This window comes from Petaurus breviceps, unplaced genomic scaffold, assembly GCF_028583685.1.
Source record: "Petaurus breviceps papuanus isolate PSGF00001 unplaced genomic scaffold, PetGlider_PUasm1.0 90650, whole genome shotgun sequence".
NCBI classification, from domain to species: Eukaryota; Metazoa; Chordata; class Mammalia; order Diprotodontia; family Petauridae; genus Petaurus; species Petaurus breviceps.
The window spans coordinates 6,528,297-6,546,754 of NW_027187299.1; the positions used below are offsets into that span (position 1 = coordinate 6,528,297).

The window sequence follows — 18,458 nt, forward strand, 5'->3', positions numbered from 1 at the left end:
CGGCCCCGGATGGAGTTCCGCGCACGTGCTCTTTGTTTTGGTGATCCTGGGCTTTCGCGCGCCTCCCCCTGGCCCTCCCGCGCCTGCGCAGCAGGCGCGAGAGAGGGTGGGAGGTCGGGTTCCCCCTGCTCACAGTCTCCGAGTACTACCTTCCCTCCACCCCTCCTCTACTCCTCCCCGCCCCAGCCAGTCCCCTCCCCTCCTCGCTCTCTCTAGGGGAGGGAGGGCGGAGAGGTAGGTGGGTGGGCAGTGTGCGCCTGCGCGGAACCCCGCGGTCCGGTCCTGGGCAGGAGCGGCTCTGGGGTGGCTGGCGGTTGCCGTGGGGACCCGGCCGCGCCCCTCCTTCCCCGCCCACCCCACTCCACCCCACCAGTTCCTTGGGCTCCCCAGCCCGAGTCAGACCTTGCTGTCGCTGACTGACCCCTGCTCCTCCGCTCTCCTTCACCCCCCCCCCCCCCCCCCCCGGCCCCCGAGCTGCAGCCGGAGACCGGGGGAAGAGGCGGCGCCCGCTTCCCAAGATGTCGCAGACGGCCATGTCCGAGACCTACGGTACGGGGAGGCCGGGGGAGCGGGGGGCGCATCCCCCGGCGGGGCCGGGGCCTCCGCGGCATTGGGGACGTTAACGGCCACCACGGGGACCGTCCCTTCCTGCCGGGAGCGGGAGGGGGTGGTGGGGGGCGGCAGCGGGCTGCTTCGCGGAGGGCGCCCCGGGCCTGGGGCCTGGGGCGTCCGAGGGACCCCTTCCCGGAGCGCACAGCGCCCATCCCGGGCGGGCGAGGCTCGGCCTCGAGAAGCGCCAGAGCGGCGGTGAGAGACGGGGTGTGCGGGGTGCAAGAAGGGGTGGCAGCCCACCGATAGCGGCGCGCCTCCGGTTTGCACCCCGGGTGCGAGCGGTTTACCCGGATCTCCCCGATGTGGAGTTTTTAAGTTTACCTCCAGTTTTGCTCCCGGGCTCGTGGCTCCCCCCACCCCGGGTGTTGGGAAGCCTGTCCGGGACTGAGGCTCTGGGCTGGTCCTGTTAGTGTCGCCAGCGGGGCAGCGGAGCTAGGCTTGGCGGGGGAGCGAATCCTGGTGCCCTAGGCTATTCAAGAAGAATGAATCCACACCTCCCCCATCCTCATTCATGTGCTGAGCCTTTCCCTATTCACAAACTTTGTTCTGTTTCTCCTCGTCTCGGGTCTAGCCTGCAATGTTCTCTTTTAGTTGTTCATCTTGAATGAATGATCTCTTTGATTAACCACCTGTTCTGGTAGATCGTCACACTTTGGGATTTGGATTTTGGTCACTATAGAAAAAAAGGATAGTGTTCAGAAGTACAGAATTTGCCATGGTAAATTAGTCTGGGGGAGACCTGTTCTGGAACCAGTGTACTGCTTTACAGGAGTATAGGTTAGTCTGGAATACTGGAATGGCATCTTCCCCAATTATCCTATTGCTTTTAGTTTGTTGTATAATGTTCGACACTTAGAAGGCATAGGAATTCTTCCTTATATCTGATAGTTACTTTGCTCGGTATTAGTTTCTGGTGGTGTTAGAGGTTGTGACTGGATTATCCAACTCCCATCTTTATGACAGGCTGGTGGTAGATTCCACAAGTAAGCTCTTTTTTTTTGCCAGCTAGCATTGATTGGTTCTGTAATTCTTAGCACCTTCTTCCCACCATCTCTGTGGAACTACAAGACTGAGAAGCACTCTGGTATTTTTATGTTTCATGGATCACAAGATTTAGAACTGGAAAGAACCTAACAGATCATCTCCTCCAACCCCCTCTTTTTACAGAAGAGAGAAGTGAAGCCCAGAGAAGTTAAATTGCCCAAGTTCACACTTGTACTTTATAAACCTCAGAGGTGGCATGTGAACTAAGGAACTCTATAGCTTTTCATTACACCTTGTAGTCAATCAAAATGTTTTCTTCATCTAGAGACCAGCCTCCTGATGATAGCTAGATTAGTTCTTAACAGAACCAGAGGAAGGCATTCACCACATTGGAGAGATCACTTGTGCAGGATTTATAGAAAGACATGGACAAGATTTGCACTAGATTAGAAGGTGTAGGTTGAATCTGATGTCCTAGGCTATTCAAGAAGAATGAATCTACCACCGTCACCCCTCAGTTTTTTGTCCTCTTTCCTTCATCTCTTGAAACCATCTTAATTTACTTCCCTTTAATTCAAAGTACTACATTTTTATTGAACTGGGCCAACGGATATTAGGAGTAGGAGAGTCAAAGTGAAATGATTATGTAAATTATGAATGATTTAGTTAAGCAAAGATGGAGACAGAAGGGAAGTTCCAAAGGAAATACAGGGTTTGTTTTTGTTCTTAAATAAAAATTGAATACAGTACTCCAGATATAATATAACTGTTTGACATTTATTCCTTTACCTCAGCCACATTTAATTGAATTCAGACTTAATATTTGATATTTAAATTATGTACAAATCTTTCATTTCATATTCACTTTTTCCTTATCTAGTATCACCCTTATAATCTATAATTTACTTTTCCTGTTTGCTTTTTTATATTGCAAAATGAGTTTTGAAAGGGAAAATAAGGTAGTTGAAAATATTATCTGGAAGATAAGAAGTAAAAAATATTTAAGACCCTGCTTTGACTTAACATTGCCCTTATTGGTATAATATTAGGCAAAGAAAATAAAATAGGATTTGTTTTTTCCTTAGGAGCTCATTATCAAAAGATCATAGGATCATAGATCTAGAGCTGGAAGGAACTTGGGCTATGAATACCCATCCTTTTATTTTTACAGATGAGGAAACTGAGACCCAGAGGAAGTTAAGTGATTTGCTTCAGGTTACTAGAAGTAGTAGGCATGAGAATTGCTTACTAGGATTTGTTAAGTGCTTACCATGTGCCAAGCAGTGTGCTAAATTCTGGGGATACAAAGAAAGGTAAAAAAAAAACAACCAGTTCCTGCTCTCAAGAAGCTGATAGTCTAATGAGGAAGACAACATACAAACAACTCTGTATAAACAAGACATACACAGGATAAGCTGGCAATGTTTTCATAAGGAAAGTACTTAAGGAGTACTGGGAAAGGCATCTGGAAGAAGCCAGGGAACCCAGGAGATGGAATCGAGGAGGAAGAAAGCTCTAAACTCTGGGGACAACCAGTGAAAACACTCGGTGAAAGAGTTTATTAAATGGGCATGGGGAAGGTGATATGGACAGACCTGTACTTTAGGAAGATTATCAGTTTGACAGCCGAGTGGGGAGAGATTTGAGACAGGGAGACCAATCAGCAGCTATTGCAGTAGTCCGGGCATGAGGTGATGAAGGCCTATATTAGAATGGTGATAGTGTCAGGGAATAGAACGGTATATATGAGAGATGTTAGAAAGATAGAATGGACAGGCTTTGGGAATTGATTGTGCATATGGAGGGGTGAGAGAGAATGAAGAATCAAGGCTAACATTAGGTTGTGAACCTGGATGATGGTGGCGCCTTCAGCAGTAATAGAGAAATTAGGGAGGAGGGGTACATTTGGGGGAAAAAAGATGGTAATTGAATCCAGGGGAGCTATTAAGATCACCAAGCAAAATAGTATAGAGGGAGAGAAGAAGAGGGCCCAGAACAGAGTCTTGGGGAATCCCCACATTAGTAGGCATGACCTGGATGGAGATCTAGCTAAGGAAACTGAGGAGCTATCAGAAGAAAACTTGGAGAGAGTAAGGTCAAAGCAACCTAAAAAGAAGAGAGTATGGAGGAGAAAAGGTTGTTTGATAGTGTCAAAGGCTGCAGAAATCAAGAAGAGTGAAGATTGAAAGAAGGGTAAAAAAAAGTTTCAGTTGAATTATGAGGTTGGAAGCCAGACTACAAACAGTTAAGAAGAGAGTAAGAGAAAAATGAATGGAGGCACCTGTTGTAAACAACCTTTTCAAGGAGTTCAGCCACAAAAGAGAGGAGAGAATATAGGAAGATAGCTAGCAGGGACCGATGAATCTAGTGAGATTTTTTTTTTTTTGAGAATGAGGAGACATGGGCATATTTGTAGACAGTAGGAAGCAGCTAGTAGAGGGGGACCAATTGAAAATTAGTGAGAAGTGGTACTGTTGGTTGGACCACTCTGCTGAAGAAGATGGGATGGAATGGGATCACTCGTAAATGTAGAAAGTTTTGCCTCTGCAAGGACCACAGCTTCATGTAAGAAAGGGTGAAGGGAGAGATATTAGCAGAAGGCATCTAAGTGGTAAGGCATCTGCCAAACAGAGAAGAAGAGGGCCTTTTGGCTAATGACCTCAATTTTTTCCCTGATATATGAGGTAGTGTTCTCAGCTGAGACTAGGATAAGGAGAGGAAGAACCATAGGACATTTGAGAAGGGATGAAAAGACTTGCAAAAGCTGCTGTCATTGATGATACAGTAAATTGGGGTGGGGAGGAGGTATAAAAAGATTGTCTTGCTACAGTGACATCCGGTTAAGATTATGTAACATAAATTTTCGAGGACCCATTCAGCATGGTTTCGTGATTTTCTCTGGCTTCTGTTAACCAGCAGGTGAATGAGAGAAAAGGCAGCAGCCAGTGGGAGTAATCCAAGTCTTAGATTAAGCAGGAAAGATCTTCAGTAGAATAAAGGGACAAGAGACTAAAAAGAAAAGGGTACTTTACAGTGTACAGTGATAGAAGAGAGTATAGCCATTATAGGAGTGATGACCTGAGAAAAACTGAGGAGGGATTGGAAGTCATGGCCAGGAGAAAACAAGATTTGGACTTGCACAGTAAAGGGAGAGATATGATGACAGCAGATGATCAGAGTTCATGAATATGTATGTTGCACATTTGTGGGTGATAGCAAGATCAAGGGTATGGCCATCTCTTTGTGTAGCTGTAGTAGAATGGAGGAGTAAGTTAAAGGAATTAATAAGTTGAGGAATTTAGAGGTTAGTGTGTTTGAGAGAATATCGATATAATATGTATTTTGAAGTCCCCTAGTATGACAGCAGTTCAAGTCCACTGATTCCAGTCAGTATACATTTTCATTATATTATGCTGCCTTCCTAATGATAGTATTCATTTAGGTAGATGGATTGATAAAGTATTTACTATGTCCTAGGCACTGGAGACATAAATAGAAGCCAGAAGGATAGTCCCTGCCCTCAAAGAGTTTACAGTCTGCTTCGAAAAGACAGCACATAACAGGTTGCTAGGAAAGGGGGTGGGGAAGACCATACTGTGTGGAGCTGACCTGGAAGTGTCGTGGTAGCTTGATTCATGCCAAGGCAGATTGAAAGCTCACTAATCATGGCTCTGAATGTCAGAGGTAATGTCTAAGGTTTTTTGGAGAGATGAGGATAATGAGCCAAGTTTAGGCAGCATGGTAACAATATTGATCAAGAAGGATATTTGTATGGTAAAAGAGTACTGCAAATTATGTTAGCTCATATGTTCATTTTCTCTCTTCTGTAAAATGAGAATATTTTCAAACTTCTTAATAGGATTTTTTGCATAATAAAATAAGTTTGTTGACAATGCATTGAATTTAGATCATAACTATTTCATTTTAAATACAATATATCAGTTTTTCATTTTTTGTGGCCTAAAATAGTGGTGATTGTTTTAGAAACCACTTTTGCAATTACCCTTAACCAAAAGAGCAACAGTCAGTCAACAAGCATTAAATGCTTACAATGTGGAAAGTGTGTGCTAAGTACTGGGTATACAAAGAAAGGTGAAAAACAAGGTCTCTGCCTTCAAGGACATAGTCCAGTGGGAAGATACTGTGTTCAAACAACTGTGTACATATAAAATACATACCTACTTATTGAAAGGCAATTTCTGAAGGAAGGTCCTAAAAGGGCATGAAGGGCACAGAGGAGGGGAGGCCATTTGAGCTGTTTTAAAGAAAGTCAGGGAAACCAATAGGTGGGAGTGAGGAAAACATTGCAGACATGGGGAATAACCAGTACTGAATTACAGTCAGGAGACAGAATGTAGTGGGAGAAGGAAAGCAAGAAGGCAGGTGTTGGTGGATTATACAATACTGGAGGAGAGTAAAGTATAAGACCAACAAAGTAAAGTGTAAGATAGGAAAACCAGGTTGTAAAGGGTTTTTAAGTGCCAAAGAGAGCATTTTATATTTGATCTTGGAGGAAATCAGGAGCCACTAAACTTGATTAAGAGGGTGATATAGTCAGACCTATGCTATATCTGTAGATTCGTGTAAGATATTATAAGACAGAAATGATTGGTCCTGAAAAGCTAGAGTTTATGTGTGAAAGAGCTTTAATCTAGATATTGGACTAAATCTTGTGAGTGATTTAATTGATGTAGAGCAGAGGTGTCAAACAGGCTACCACAGCCCAGCATTCCAGAGTGCCTGCCAGAACCAGATTACAGTGTGATCGGGAAATATTTAACAAAATAAATAAAAATACAATAAAACCTAGATAATGTTAATGGGTGGCTTTTTAAGTCAATATGCTAGAGATGAGGAAATTCTAACTGTGTAAATCTGAAACTGCTTTGGATCAATGAGAGGTGAAATAACATGCCCCTAGTCACACAACCAATATTGAACACAGGTCATCCACACTCAGAAGCCAGTTCTCTATCTACTTTTATGCTGCCTGTCTGATCTAAATGTAATTGGCCTAAAATAAGAGTCATTAGTTATTGCTAACCAACAGACAAACAAACTTGGTGAGTTCATAGGATTATGGATTTAGAGGTGAAAAGGGATTTAGAGTTTATCTAATTCAACCTCTTCATTTTACAGATAAAGAGGGCTAGAAGGGGGAAGTGAAAGAGAACAAGCATTTATATAGCACCTACTGTGTACCAGGTACTGTGCTTTTTTATAATGATCTCATTTAGTTTTAACAACAACACTGCAAAACAGTCACTATTATCATCCCCAAGCAAGAGGTTATATGACTTGCCCACAGGTCAAATTTGAACTCAGATCTTCTTGACTCCAGACCCAGCCAGCACTTTATACATGACACCATCAGCTGCCTAGAGAGGGGAAATAAATTCCCCATGGCCACATGGTTAGAGCTAGGATTTGAACTCAGGTCCTCAGAGTCCAAATTCAGCAAGTGAGTACCTAGTTTTTTCAAATGCCTTAAGACTGGACTTATTCTAGGAGCACGAAGACCTCTAGAAACCAAAAGGATCCAGATTGTTCTTGAATAACCTTTGGTCCCTGCACTTATCAGGTAAATCATAGATCTTAGAGATTGAAGAGACCTTTTGAAATCATCTGGTTCATTGAGACTAATAGCCCGGGACCCAAGTGTCTAGAAAGGGGATAATAATAGTGTGATTGGGGAAATTAAAAGTGTCCAAATATTTTGATGTTTCTAGCAAACTTAGCTGTGTATAGTTCTCTCTCCCACATTGTGACTTTCCCCATCACAATTTCAATATGTTGTGGGTCAGCATAAGAAATTAAATGAGAATTTTTTTGAGAGTTTTGCAGAAGTCAGAGATAATGCTTGAAGACCAGCAGACAATACAAAGCCTGTGACCAAATACTTAATCCAAATTTTACAATGAGGTACTGTAAACACCCCATCAAAGAAAAAAAATTCAGACTTCTCTAGTACAAAGGGAGAGCCATAAAATTGTATGTGGATTTTCCCAGATCACAGGCATGCAGCACTCCTAACCACCCTCAGTATGGAAGGGATAACTGTAGTTACACTTTAGAATTTGCTTCCTATGAAAATAATATGTAAAAGAAATGTTTCTTCTGGTCCTACATCATTTTTGTGACCTGTTTTTATAATTGTTTAGTAATACTAACATTTTGAGTATTCTTGGGGTTTTTACTAATTCATTTCAACAAACATTTGCTGTCTGTTGTGGAAGGGGGTCTATTATTTCCTCAACATAGGAGGAAATTCATAATGTAGGAGCTTCCTGCAATAGCCTTGATTGAAACCTATCTGTTGAGTAAGTCCTAGGAAATTACTTCAGGCACAGAAAGGTTAAGTGACTTGCCAAAAGTCACATAGCTAGTGTCGAAGGTGATTGTTTGAATCCAGTTCTTCTTGCCTCCAAGCACAGCATTCTATCCACTACATCACTGCAAAAAGTTATCTTTTTAAAATATGTAATTAAGAGAGCTGAGTATTAAGTATGTGAGTCATTGGATATTTGTTACATTTGTCCTGGGCCTTGAAAGCAGGGATTGAGGAAGGCACTGTATTTTGAGAAAATCATATCAGAGGCATAGAGACTAACATGAGCATGTGTTATGTAGATTAACAAAAAGACTAGCTTAACTAGTGTGAAAGGTTTGTAATTAGAGGAAGTGTTATAGGAGAAAGATCACTGGATGAGTATGAAGATATCTCTTATCTTCCTAGGGCATGTTTCTAAAACATAATAAAGAACATTGAATTAGAGACAAGGTGACAGTTAAAGGAAGTTTCTCTCCAGAAACTTCTAACAAATCTAGAAAATGCACTATATTGAATCCAAATGGAGGGATCCAGAAAGTCACAATGAATCCTTTGTCCAGCCCACTTCAGCCTAGGGAGATAGAGATCTACAGACACTGGGAACTGAATCAGACAAGGACTATGCAGTACCCAAGAAGAGGCTATACATCAGGGCAAGAGTAGGTATCAGACATCCAGACCCTTTCTGTGACTGGGATCAGGTGCCAACTGTCAGCTTTGTTGCCCATTATCCAGTCCCTGGTTGCAGATTGGGGAAGAGTGACAAGGAGACTTATGTACTAAGGTGGTATTTCCAGTGAGGAAGCCCTGGGCACCCTACTCTGGGCAACAAGTAGCAGCAGCAGTGTTATGACTCAGACCTCAGACACAAAGGAAAGTCTAATTTGCAACTTATAGCCTAGCCTGAAGAGGAATAATCAGGGTAAGAATCCTGGACCAAAAAGGAACCTACAATTCTGCCACTGTGAGCCAGTAGAACTTTCCGGCTGGCAAATAGGAGTAGAATCCAGCAGCAGTCTACTCTTGCTCAGACCCAGGTCAGGAACTTGCAGAGCTCAGACTAGAGGGGCAATATCTGACAACTTTGGGAGCACTAGAAACTTTCTGATCCCTAGCCTGTCCCTGAGATCCTAGATTAACCCAACACTCAACTCCCCAAAAAAGCTGCAGCAGAAGTAGTCCAGACCTTCCCTCCAGAAGTGCCCTAACATCAAGTCCAAAGTCAGGAAGCAGTTGGAAGAATGGCCAAACAAAAAAGAACCCCACCATAATAAGCTGTCATAATGACAGGGACACTCAAGACATAAACATAGAAGAGAATGACTCCAAAACCTTTATAAACATAACCTTAAAGAAAAAAGCAGCTTGATCTTAAACTCAACTAGAATTCCTAGAAGAAATGAATTGAGTTTTGAGGGTTTTTTTACGTTTTTTTTTTTATTTTAAATAAATGGAATGAGAGCACTTGAGAGGAAAAAATGGAAATGAGAGCTATAGAAAAAAATATTGGAGAGGGAATTAACAGCTTGCCACAATGTGAGATAGAAAACTTTTATCCAAGCAACAAACTCCCTGAAAATTCAAATGGATTCATTAGAATATAAACCCTCCCATATATGTATGTGTATACACATATATACATATGCACACATATACGCATGTGAGTATGTATATACATATATTAAAGTCAAAAGGCTGAAAAAAAATGGAAGAAAACTTAAGCCATCTCATTACAAAAACAATTGACCTAGGAAAGACATAGAAAAAACAATTGAGAATCATTGGACTGTCAAAACACCATTACCAATAAAAGGGAAGGGCCTAGGCATCATATTTCAAGAAATCTCAAAGTAAAACTACCCAGATCCCTTAGAGGCAAAGGGCAGAGTAGAAATAGAGTCCTCTAGTCACCTCCTGAAAGAATCCCCAAAATGAAAACTCCCAGGAACATCATAGCTACAGTCCAGAGCTTCCAGGTCAAAGACAAAATACTGTAAGCAGCCAGAAAGAGTCCAGATCTCAAAGAACCACTTTCAGGATCACACATGATTTAATAGCCTAGAATTACTTATCCAGAAAAAAATTAATATCATGCCACAGAGGTAAATAGATTTTTAATAAAAGAGAAGACTTCTAAGCATTCCTAATGAAAAAAATGGAGCTGTGGAGAAATTTGAAGTGCAAACACAGGAATAAAGAGAAACATAAAAAATGTAAACATGAATGAATATAAAGAATTAATGAGCATAAAGAAGAATGAACATAACTAAACAAGTATAAACTGCTTACATTCAAATATAGGGAGATAATACATGTGTCCACTCTAAATCCTTATCGTTATCAGATTTCAGAGAGGGAACCAAGTTAGACAAGGCCTGGAAGTGGTTCTGGTATGTCTTGATGATCTTAAGAATGGAAAAAGAAGGAAAGAGGAATACAATGGGAGAAAAAGGAAGGTGGAAGGTTAGGGGAAATTATCTCATAATGTGCACCAGTAGACAAGGAAGAGGTTGGAAGACTGGCCTCAGACTCTTGAGTGGAGTTCCTGAGGATTGACTTGAACTGGTCAAAAGAAAGAATAATACACACACACTTGAATACAGAAATACATTTAACTCATTGTGGAAGTAGGAAGGGTAGAGGTGAAGGGGGAATCAGAGAGTTTATTAAAGGAGGGATTATTAGTCCTAAGCAAAACAAATTCTCCGGATGTGCCAAAGTATTTATGGGGTTTTTCAAGGTGGCAAAGAATGGGAATCTGAGGGGCAGATGTCCATAAATTGGGGAATGGATGGACAAGTTATGTTACATAAATGTAATAGAATGCTATTGTGCTAAACTCTTATCTGCATAATAATCAACTGAGATTGCAGGGGACTGATGATGAAACGTGCTACCCACCTCTTTATAGAGAGGTAAAGCGCTCAGTTGCCAAAACATATTTTTTAGGATTTGGCCAGTGTAGAAATTTGATTGGATTGACTATACATGTGCATTGGGGGAGGGGGGTAGTAAGGAGTGAGGTGGGGAGTGGGAGTGGTGTTGGGATGGGAGAGTGAAAAGGCAGATCTTGGCTAATTAAGACAAACAAATATATGTATTTGTGCATACATAGACACACAAAAGACTTGGGAACTTTGATGTACACAATGACCAACCACAATTCCTGAGGACTCATGATAAAACATGCTGCCCACTTCCTGACAGAACATATCGAAACTTTTTTTTTAAGGTATGACCAGTGAGAGTTTGTTTTGCTTTATTATACATGCCTATAACGAGTTTTGTTTTTCTTGTTTTCTCAGGGAGAGGGAAGGCAAATTGGGGGGGGGGGGGGGGAGAAGGCTGATCTTTGAAAATAAAATTTAATTTCAAAAAAGAAAAAGTTTTCCAAGACTTTATTAAAATGAGTGACTTTAGTGATTCATCTGAGGACAAATGACACTTCTGGCACAAACCTGAGAAGTATCCCCATTGATTTTGAAGTCAAAGAGAAGAAACTAAAGACCATAGGGACAACACTCATTCATTGTGTTTGTCTCACTGTTGTCTGTTACAGAAATGAAAAATAGAAATTGGGGGGGAGTGAACTTTTGAGGAGTGAACAGCTAACTTAAGAAGGTAGTGTCTGTGAATGGAATTGTGATTCATGGACCACCAGAAATACTATAATATAACACTGACAGATTCCTGGCCAGAGATATAGTACATTTAACAAAAGCTAGTAAGAATGTGTCTTGCAAATCTACTCAAAAGATTCTTAAATTAAAAGGAGTGGGAAAGAAAAGACTGTCCATGCATATTTCTCAAGTTACCTATTATTAAGAGCAACCACAAAGAAGAAAGAATAGTGAGTGAGATAGCCATTTAAGTCAAGTCAAGACAACAGACATTTATTAAGCACTTTCTATGAGTCAAACGATGCTAAGCTACATAAATTCACAGGAGACAAATCCAAAAAAAGGACCCAGTGGCATATATGTTTATACGTAAATACCCAAAGCTAAGACAATAAGGAACTAGAGATCTTATGCAAAGGACAAATTTTGTCTTAGAGTTACTACTGAGATTTAGTGTGATGAAACCTGTGACTGGACTATGACTTTGGATGGGTATATATTATTCAAAAGAAATAGGATAGGTAAAAGGAGGTAATAGAGGGGTAGAGTTTGCATTAGGAGGGCAAACTATAGGAAATCTAGGAACCATTGTAGGGGCAGCAGGATGTACATGAGTATTAGATTGCAGCTCAGAGGATGGAGAAATAGAAGTGACAAAAGAAATAGGTAAGGAGTTTGGGAAACATCACAAACCTAGCACAGTGATATGATTATAGTAATGAGGGGGTGGGGAAGAGACAGGGTGTCAGTTATGTAAACATCAGCTTAAGCGCTCAGTCGAAAAAGGAGGAGCTAATAACTTCTTTACTTAACTAGAGATACTGTCATCCTTCAGATGTTGGAGGATGTATCAAGAGGAAATTCCATTCGAATCTTTTTCTCACGTGGAGGAACTGGTTGCTGGGATGGAAATAGGAACCTTTAGAAGTGGCCACTTCATCTTAAAGTTCATGATAAAGTAGGAGAGGAAACCTGAGCATAGTCTGACATTCATCCTAGCTTTTGGAAAATGTATTTCACAAGTACAGAAGATATATACAATTTCTTGGGTTAAGATGCTTCAGGGGAAGTCAGATGAGGATGTTCAAGAATGAAATTCTGAAGATATAAAGGGAAACAATTCCAGGTTGGAAGAAAAATAGAATTTGTCCTAAGAGACAAATAGACAAATCTCATGAACCAACTTGGATTTTTAAAAGAAATGTATAGAAAATGGAAAAATGGCCAAGTAAAATAGAAAATGAATATAAAAGGATAACACAGTAGCATAGTGATGTAAAAAATAGTGTCAGGAAAGCTAAAGCTAGGACTGGCCCTCCCCCCCCCCCAAAAAAAAAAACAACTAAGAATGAAAAAAAGGAGAAAAAAGAGGATCAAAGAAGGGGAAGATGAGGCCATGCATGACAGTTAGCAACAGAGAGAAGGCAGGGCTGCTCAACTATTTTTTCTGTTTTTTTATACAAAGGAAAATGACTTTTACACTGCAAATGACAGTACAGAAATGACTAACAGCAAGTTGATACCCAAAATAAGTAAGGAGACAATAACAACACTTAATTCCCCTGATGAATTTAAATCATGTGACCAGATAGACTATATCCTTAGGTCCTGAAAGAACTAGTAGATGTGATTACTGAATAAAAATATTGTTTTATTTTTTTCTCATGGTATGAATTAGATTGTGTTTTCAAAACACTTTAAACTTTTAGCTGTGGTAATTATAGTGTCTTTTCAGTTAAAGATAATGTCAGTGACTAATGTGAAAATATGTTTAATATGAATGTATATGTAGAGCCTATATCAGACTGCTTGGGGAGGGGGAAGGGAGGGAGTTGGAGAAAATTTAGAATTCAGAATCTTATGGAAGTGATTGTTAGAAACTAAAAATTAAGTAATTAATTTTAAAAACACTATGATTTTACTGGTAAAAGTAACCTCCACTATTCAGATATCTTTAATCAATAGAGATCTACAACTCATCCTTTAAAGTTTTATATAGAGTTGTTTAGAGCACTGAGAGGTTAATTATGTTGGGCCTTTAGACACATTAGTGTCAGAGACAGAAATCAAGCTCAAGTCTTCTTTACTCCAAGGATGGACCTCTATAGACTATGTTATGCTCTCATGTGCTAAACTTATTTTAAAAGAAAATATGAACCTTCTGGTGCTTATAAGCTTAGTCTTATAGACTGAATAGACTATATAGACTTATAGACTTGTAATGGTAATGTAATTTTGAATTTGAAGATCCCTTTGTATTGGCAAAAGTAGCAGATACTTAACACTTAGTAACTGATCAAGCCTCTGATTGGGGGAACAGAAGGTATGAACTCCTTTCTCCTGTTAACTGACGTAACAGGAAGAGGTTGGCTGAAGGAAGTGAAGTAGGTAATACTGTGTATATAAGAAAAGCCCCAGAGAGGCACAGTTAGAATTTCCTTGAGACCGAGATCTGGTGGCAGAACAGCTACAGAAGAATGGAGAACTGAGTCCTGAAAACTGGTGGTGGTGGAGCTTCTTCTGAACAGGAGCCCCAGGTGACTGAAGCATGACCAAGATGCTGAGACTTTGTTTGTTTATGGCTTGGTTGAGCCTTGAATTCCTTGGAGCAGAAATGGTGAAAGAGCTGACATGGACCAAACCCTGTGAATGCCAGTGTGGAGCAGGACCTCCCCAGAGAGCTGGTCAAGGAACTGGGAGCTGTCTGCCATTGAACCCAGGTAGAATCAGGGACCATGGAAGGGGATCCAGGGAATCTGAGAACAGGCCCCAAGTCAAGATGAAGAAAAGACCTCTCCTTGGGTACTGAGTAATTATGGATTTTGTGTATGACTGTACTTTGAGTACTTTGACTATTGTTACCAATTAGTGACTGATTGAGTTAATCAAGACTTTGGGGGCGACCAGGTAGCACAGTGAGTAAGAGCACCGGCTCCAGTGTTGAGAAGACCTGGTGATCAAATCCTGGGCTCAGACACTTAGCACCCACCCAGAAACACCTGGCCGGGTAACCTTGAGCAAGTTACTTAACCCCAATTGCTTAGGGGCAGCCAGGTGGCTCAGCGAGTAAGAGCACCGGTTCCAGTGTCGGGATGACCTGGATCAAATCCGGGCTCAGATACTCAGCACCACACCCAGAAATAACTGGCCGTGTAACCTTGAGCAAGTTACTTAACCCCAATTGCTTAAAAAAAAAAAAAAGACTTTGCCCCAAGAGTGGAAGACTTTGAGACTACTGATTAGTGACTGATTGATTTAATCAAGACTTTGCCCCAAGAGTAGAAGACTTTGACTGTGTACTTTGATGCTACTGATAAGTAACTGATTGAATTAACTTAAGAGTGACTATTTTACTTTGAGACTGTTGTGAATATTGTGATTTTCTGTGATAAGATGAAATATGGTGAATGCTGTGTTTTGAATTATGCTGTATCTTGATTTTCCATGGATGTTTTGCTTTTATTATGGGATAAATATAGTGATCACTATACTGAGTAATCAGAACCTTTAAAAAGCTGTTCGTAGTAGCAGTTCTTCTGGAAAGCTTCTGTGCATGGCATGACAAGACTATAAGACTTAGTCTTATAGACTTATATACCCCATTGTAAGGTAAAGTAGTCTAGTGATAAGAGCCATGAATTTACAGTCCTAGGGCTTAGATTTAAATCTTAACTCTGCCCTTAACGATGTTAGGGGAAGTCATTTTACCTTTGCTGAGCCTCAGCTTTCTCAAATACAAAATGAGGTTATACTGTTTGATCTCTAAGATTCCATCTAGACAAATGACAGTGATTTGTATATCTCATAATACCTCATTGTTTATTTTTATAATATATTTGGGGGAGGGAAGCTTTGTGATTAGAGTTTCCAATTCAACAGCATGTCATTCCTTTTTTTGTTTTCTTTTAATATACTAAAAAAAAATTTTGAAGCCTATAAAAAATAAAGGAATGTCAGCTACTTTTTCTTTAGGAACACCTCATTTTATGCTACCTGCTAAAAAGCTAAGGAGTTGAATTTGCCAGGATTCAACAATAACTTAACAGAATGTGAGAACTGAGGCATTGGAAAGCACGTGCTTGAGGAACAGCTCAAGTTATCTTCCTTAAATACGAAGAAAGCAGATGGTGCTATTTGAATTGCTCCTTCTAGAATTATCTAATGGACTTCTTATGTATACAGTATCTATGATAGAAAATGTGACATTGACAAGCTTCTGTTAAAGAATGAAAATCTGCCATTCCTTTTTTCCACCAACACTTTTTTTTTTTAATAATACTGCTTTCAGTTTGATCTCAAAAATTAACTATGTGTTGGGGAGGCTAGGTGGCACAGTGAATAGAACGTCAGCCCTGGAGTCAGGAGGACCTGAGTTCAAATCCGGCCTCAGACACTTAACACACACACACAAAAACTAGCCGTGTAACCTTGGGCGAGTCACCTAACTCCAATTGCCCTACTTTCTCCCCTCCAAAAAGCCAAAAAAAAAAAAAACCTTAACTATATTCCATGGATTAGAAGAATATTTGCTTTTGGATAGCCAAAAATATAGGTTGAATATTAAGTAATATATGTAACTAAATTATCAGTGAACTTTAGGAACTTTTAAAAGATAAATTGTTTTAATTTAATTATCCTATCACCTGAACATTCAGCGCATTAAATAATAAAATATAAAATAAAAGGCTAAAAGGATTCTAGGATCATAGGTTTAGAGCAGGAAAGGAACTTAAAGGTCAAATTGTCTAACCCCTCAACTTTGAAGGGAAAGAAAAAGTAGAGACAAAGTTTTCCCTCTAAAACTTCCCAAATAAAGGAAGATTTGGTCATTACAAATAAATCTATGATATTAATGTTATATTCTTCCTAGATAACAACAGTTATAGTTCTGTCACACCACCAAAATGTAATTAGTGTGGTATTCCAAGTTCTGCTTGTCATTTGTTGTGGACCACCTGTAGCTCAGGCCACACCCAAGATTCAGTCTTGAGTACACATTAGAATGTGATAAGGCACTTTTGAACCATAAATTTGGAGTGGGGATGAGGAGAGGGGAAGAAACTTGCTATAGGATTAAAAAGGTTCTAATTCCTAGTTTAATTCAAATACAATGCTACTTAAAACAATCAGCAGCACTTGGTGCCTGAAGTCATCCCTGCAGGGCAGTTGGAATTCTATTAAAACTTATAGTGCTCTGATTCAATAAAGGCTGGTTTTCTTCCCAGAACCCTCTAAATTAACCAACTCTTGAGGATGGCCTCCTTGTTTCCTCATAGGAAAGCTACATAAATCACCAAGCATTTCTTAAGCAGCTGCTGTATACCTGGCACTGTGCTAAGCTCTGCGGATGAAAAGAAAGGCAATAAAAGAGTCGATGCTCCCAAGGAACTCAGAGTCTAATGGGGGAGACAACATACAAACAACTATGTACCCAAGGTGGTGGAGTAAAAGTGCAAACTTGGCATTGGCTTCAGCTCCAACCACTTCCAATACCTGTAAAAAAAAAAAAAAGACTCTAAACAAATTTTAAAGCTACAGAACCCACAAAGAGACAGAGAGAAAAAAACCTCCTGCTGAAGTCAGCCTGGCAGGCCAATAGGAGAGGTCTATCACAGCACACTGCCCCATGAGCCACCATTCCAGCCCCAGGGTGGCCCTGACCAGCAACAGCCTGAGCAGACTTCAGGAGAGTGAATCCCACAAGCTGTGGCAGGTTCCAGATTTCTCAACCCATAAACACCAAAGACAAAGTAAAAGGTCAGTGGGGAGCTCTGTGGGAAACAGGGGGACAGAATAGCATGGTCTGGCCCCTGCCCCCAGGGTGAGAAGTGGTGGAAGCCTGCTACACTGCTACTGTGGCTACTTCCAGAGCTCCTGGCCTACAGACTGTAGAGGTACCAAGTGACCATTCAGAGGGTAATCACTCTTGCTTTAACCTGCTTGGATCTAGATCATGGTCTTGGGTGATGGTCGAGGGGTGTGTGGCCAGTGTGCCAGAGCTTGTGGGGGCTGCAGAGAGGGCACCCAACTAATACCTCCAGCAGCTGTGAAAACCCCAGCAATTTGGAACAAAGCTCTCTCTCCTTTCTGTAAGCAGAGTTCTACCATGGCAAAGAGCTCAAAAGTCAAGTAATTGGCTAGCAGTATGAGCAAGCAGAGGAAGCACAATGAGACCATACAGTCCTTTTCTGGGGACAAAAAGGATAAAAGCATGCAACTGGAGGAGGACAACGAAGTCAGAAGTCAGAAAAAAGAGTCAGAACTTCTGTGTTAGAAGCTTCCAAGAAAAATATGAATTGGTCACATAGGCCATGGAGGAGCTCAAGAAGGATTTTGAAAATCAAGTAAGAGAAGTAGAGGAAAAACTGGAAAGAGAAATGAGAATGATGCAAGAAAATCAGGAAAAGCAAGTCAACAGCATGCTAAAGGAGACCCCAAAAAATACAGAAGAAAATAACACCTTAAAAAGTAGACTAACTCAAATGGCAAAAGAGACCTAAAAAGCCAATGATGAGAAGAATGCCTTAAAAAGCCAAATTTGCCAGATTGAAAAGGAATTTCAAAAACTCACTGAAGAGAATAATTCCTTCAAAATTAGATTGGAGCAATTGGAAGCTAATGACTTTATGAGAAAGCAAGACACTATAAAAAAGATCCAAACAAATGAAAAAATAGAAGGCAATATGAAATATCTCACTGGAAAAACCACTGACCTGGAAAATAGATCCAAAAGAGATCATCTAACTATTATTGGATGCGGGCGGCTAGGTGGTATGGTGAATAGAGTACTAGCCCTGGAGACAGGAGGTCCTGTGTTCAAATCCCGCCTCAGACACTTAACACACAAACTAGCTGTGTGACCTTGGGCAAGTCACTTAACCCCACTTGCCTTCCAAAAAGCAAAAACAATT

At 40.6% G+C, this 18,458-nt stretch overlaps 1 protein-coding gene across 2 annotated transcripts in view; it reads left to right on the plus strand.

Annotated features, from left to right (window-relative positions):
- The first annotated feature begins 417 nt into the window (after positions 1-417).
- The window catches only part of RAB4A (RAB4A, member RAS oncogene family), a 49,582-nt gene continuing 31,541 nt past the window's right edge, over positions 418-18,458 (plus strand). The window contains exon 1 of one of the 2 annotated variants that reach the window (XM_069064881.1): positions 418-549. In XM_069064881.1, the coding sequence (XP_068920982.1) occupies positions 519-549 (31 nt within the window). In that variant the 5' untranslated portion in view covers positions 418-518. The remainder of the gene's footprint in view (positions 550-18,458) is intronic. The other variant, XM_069064879.1, reaches the window with a different exon arrangement.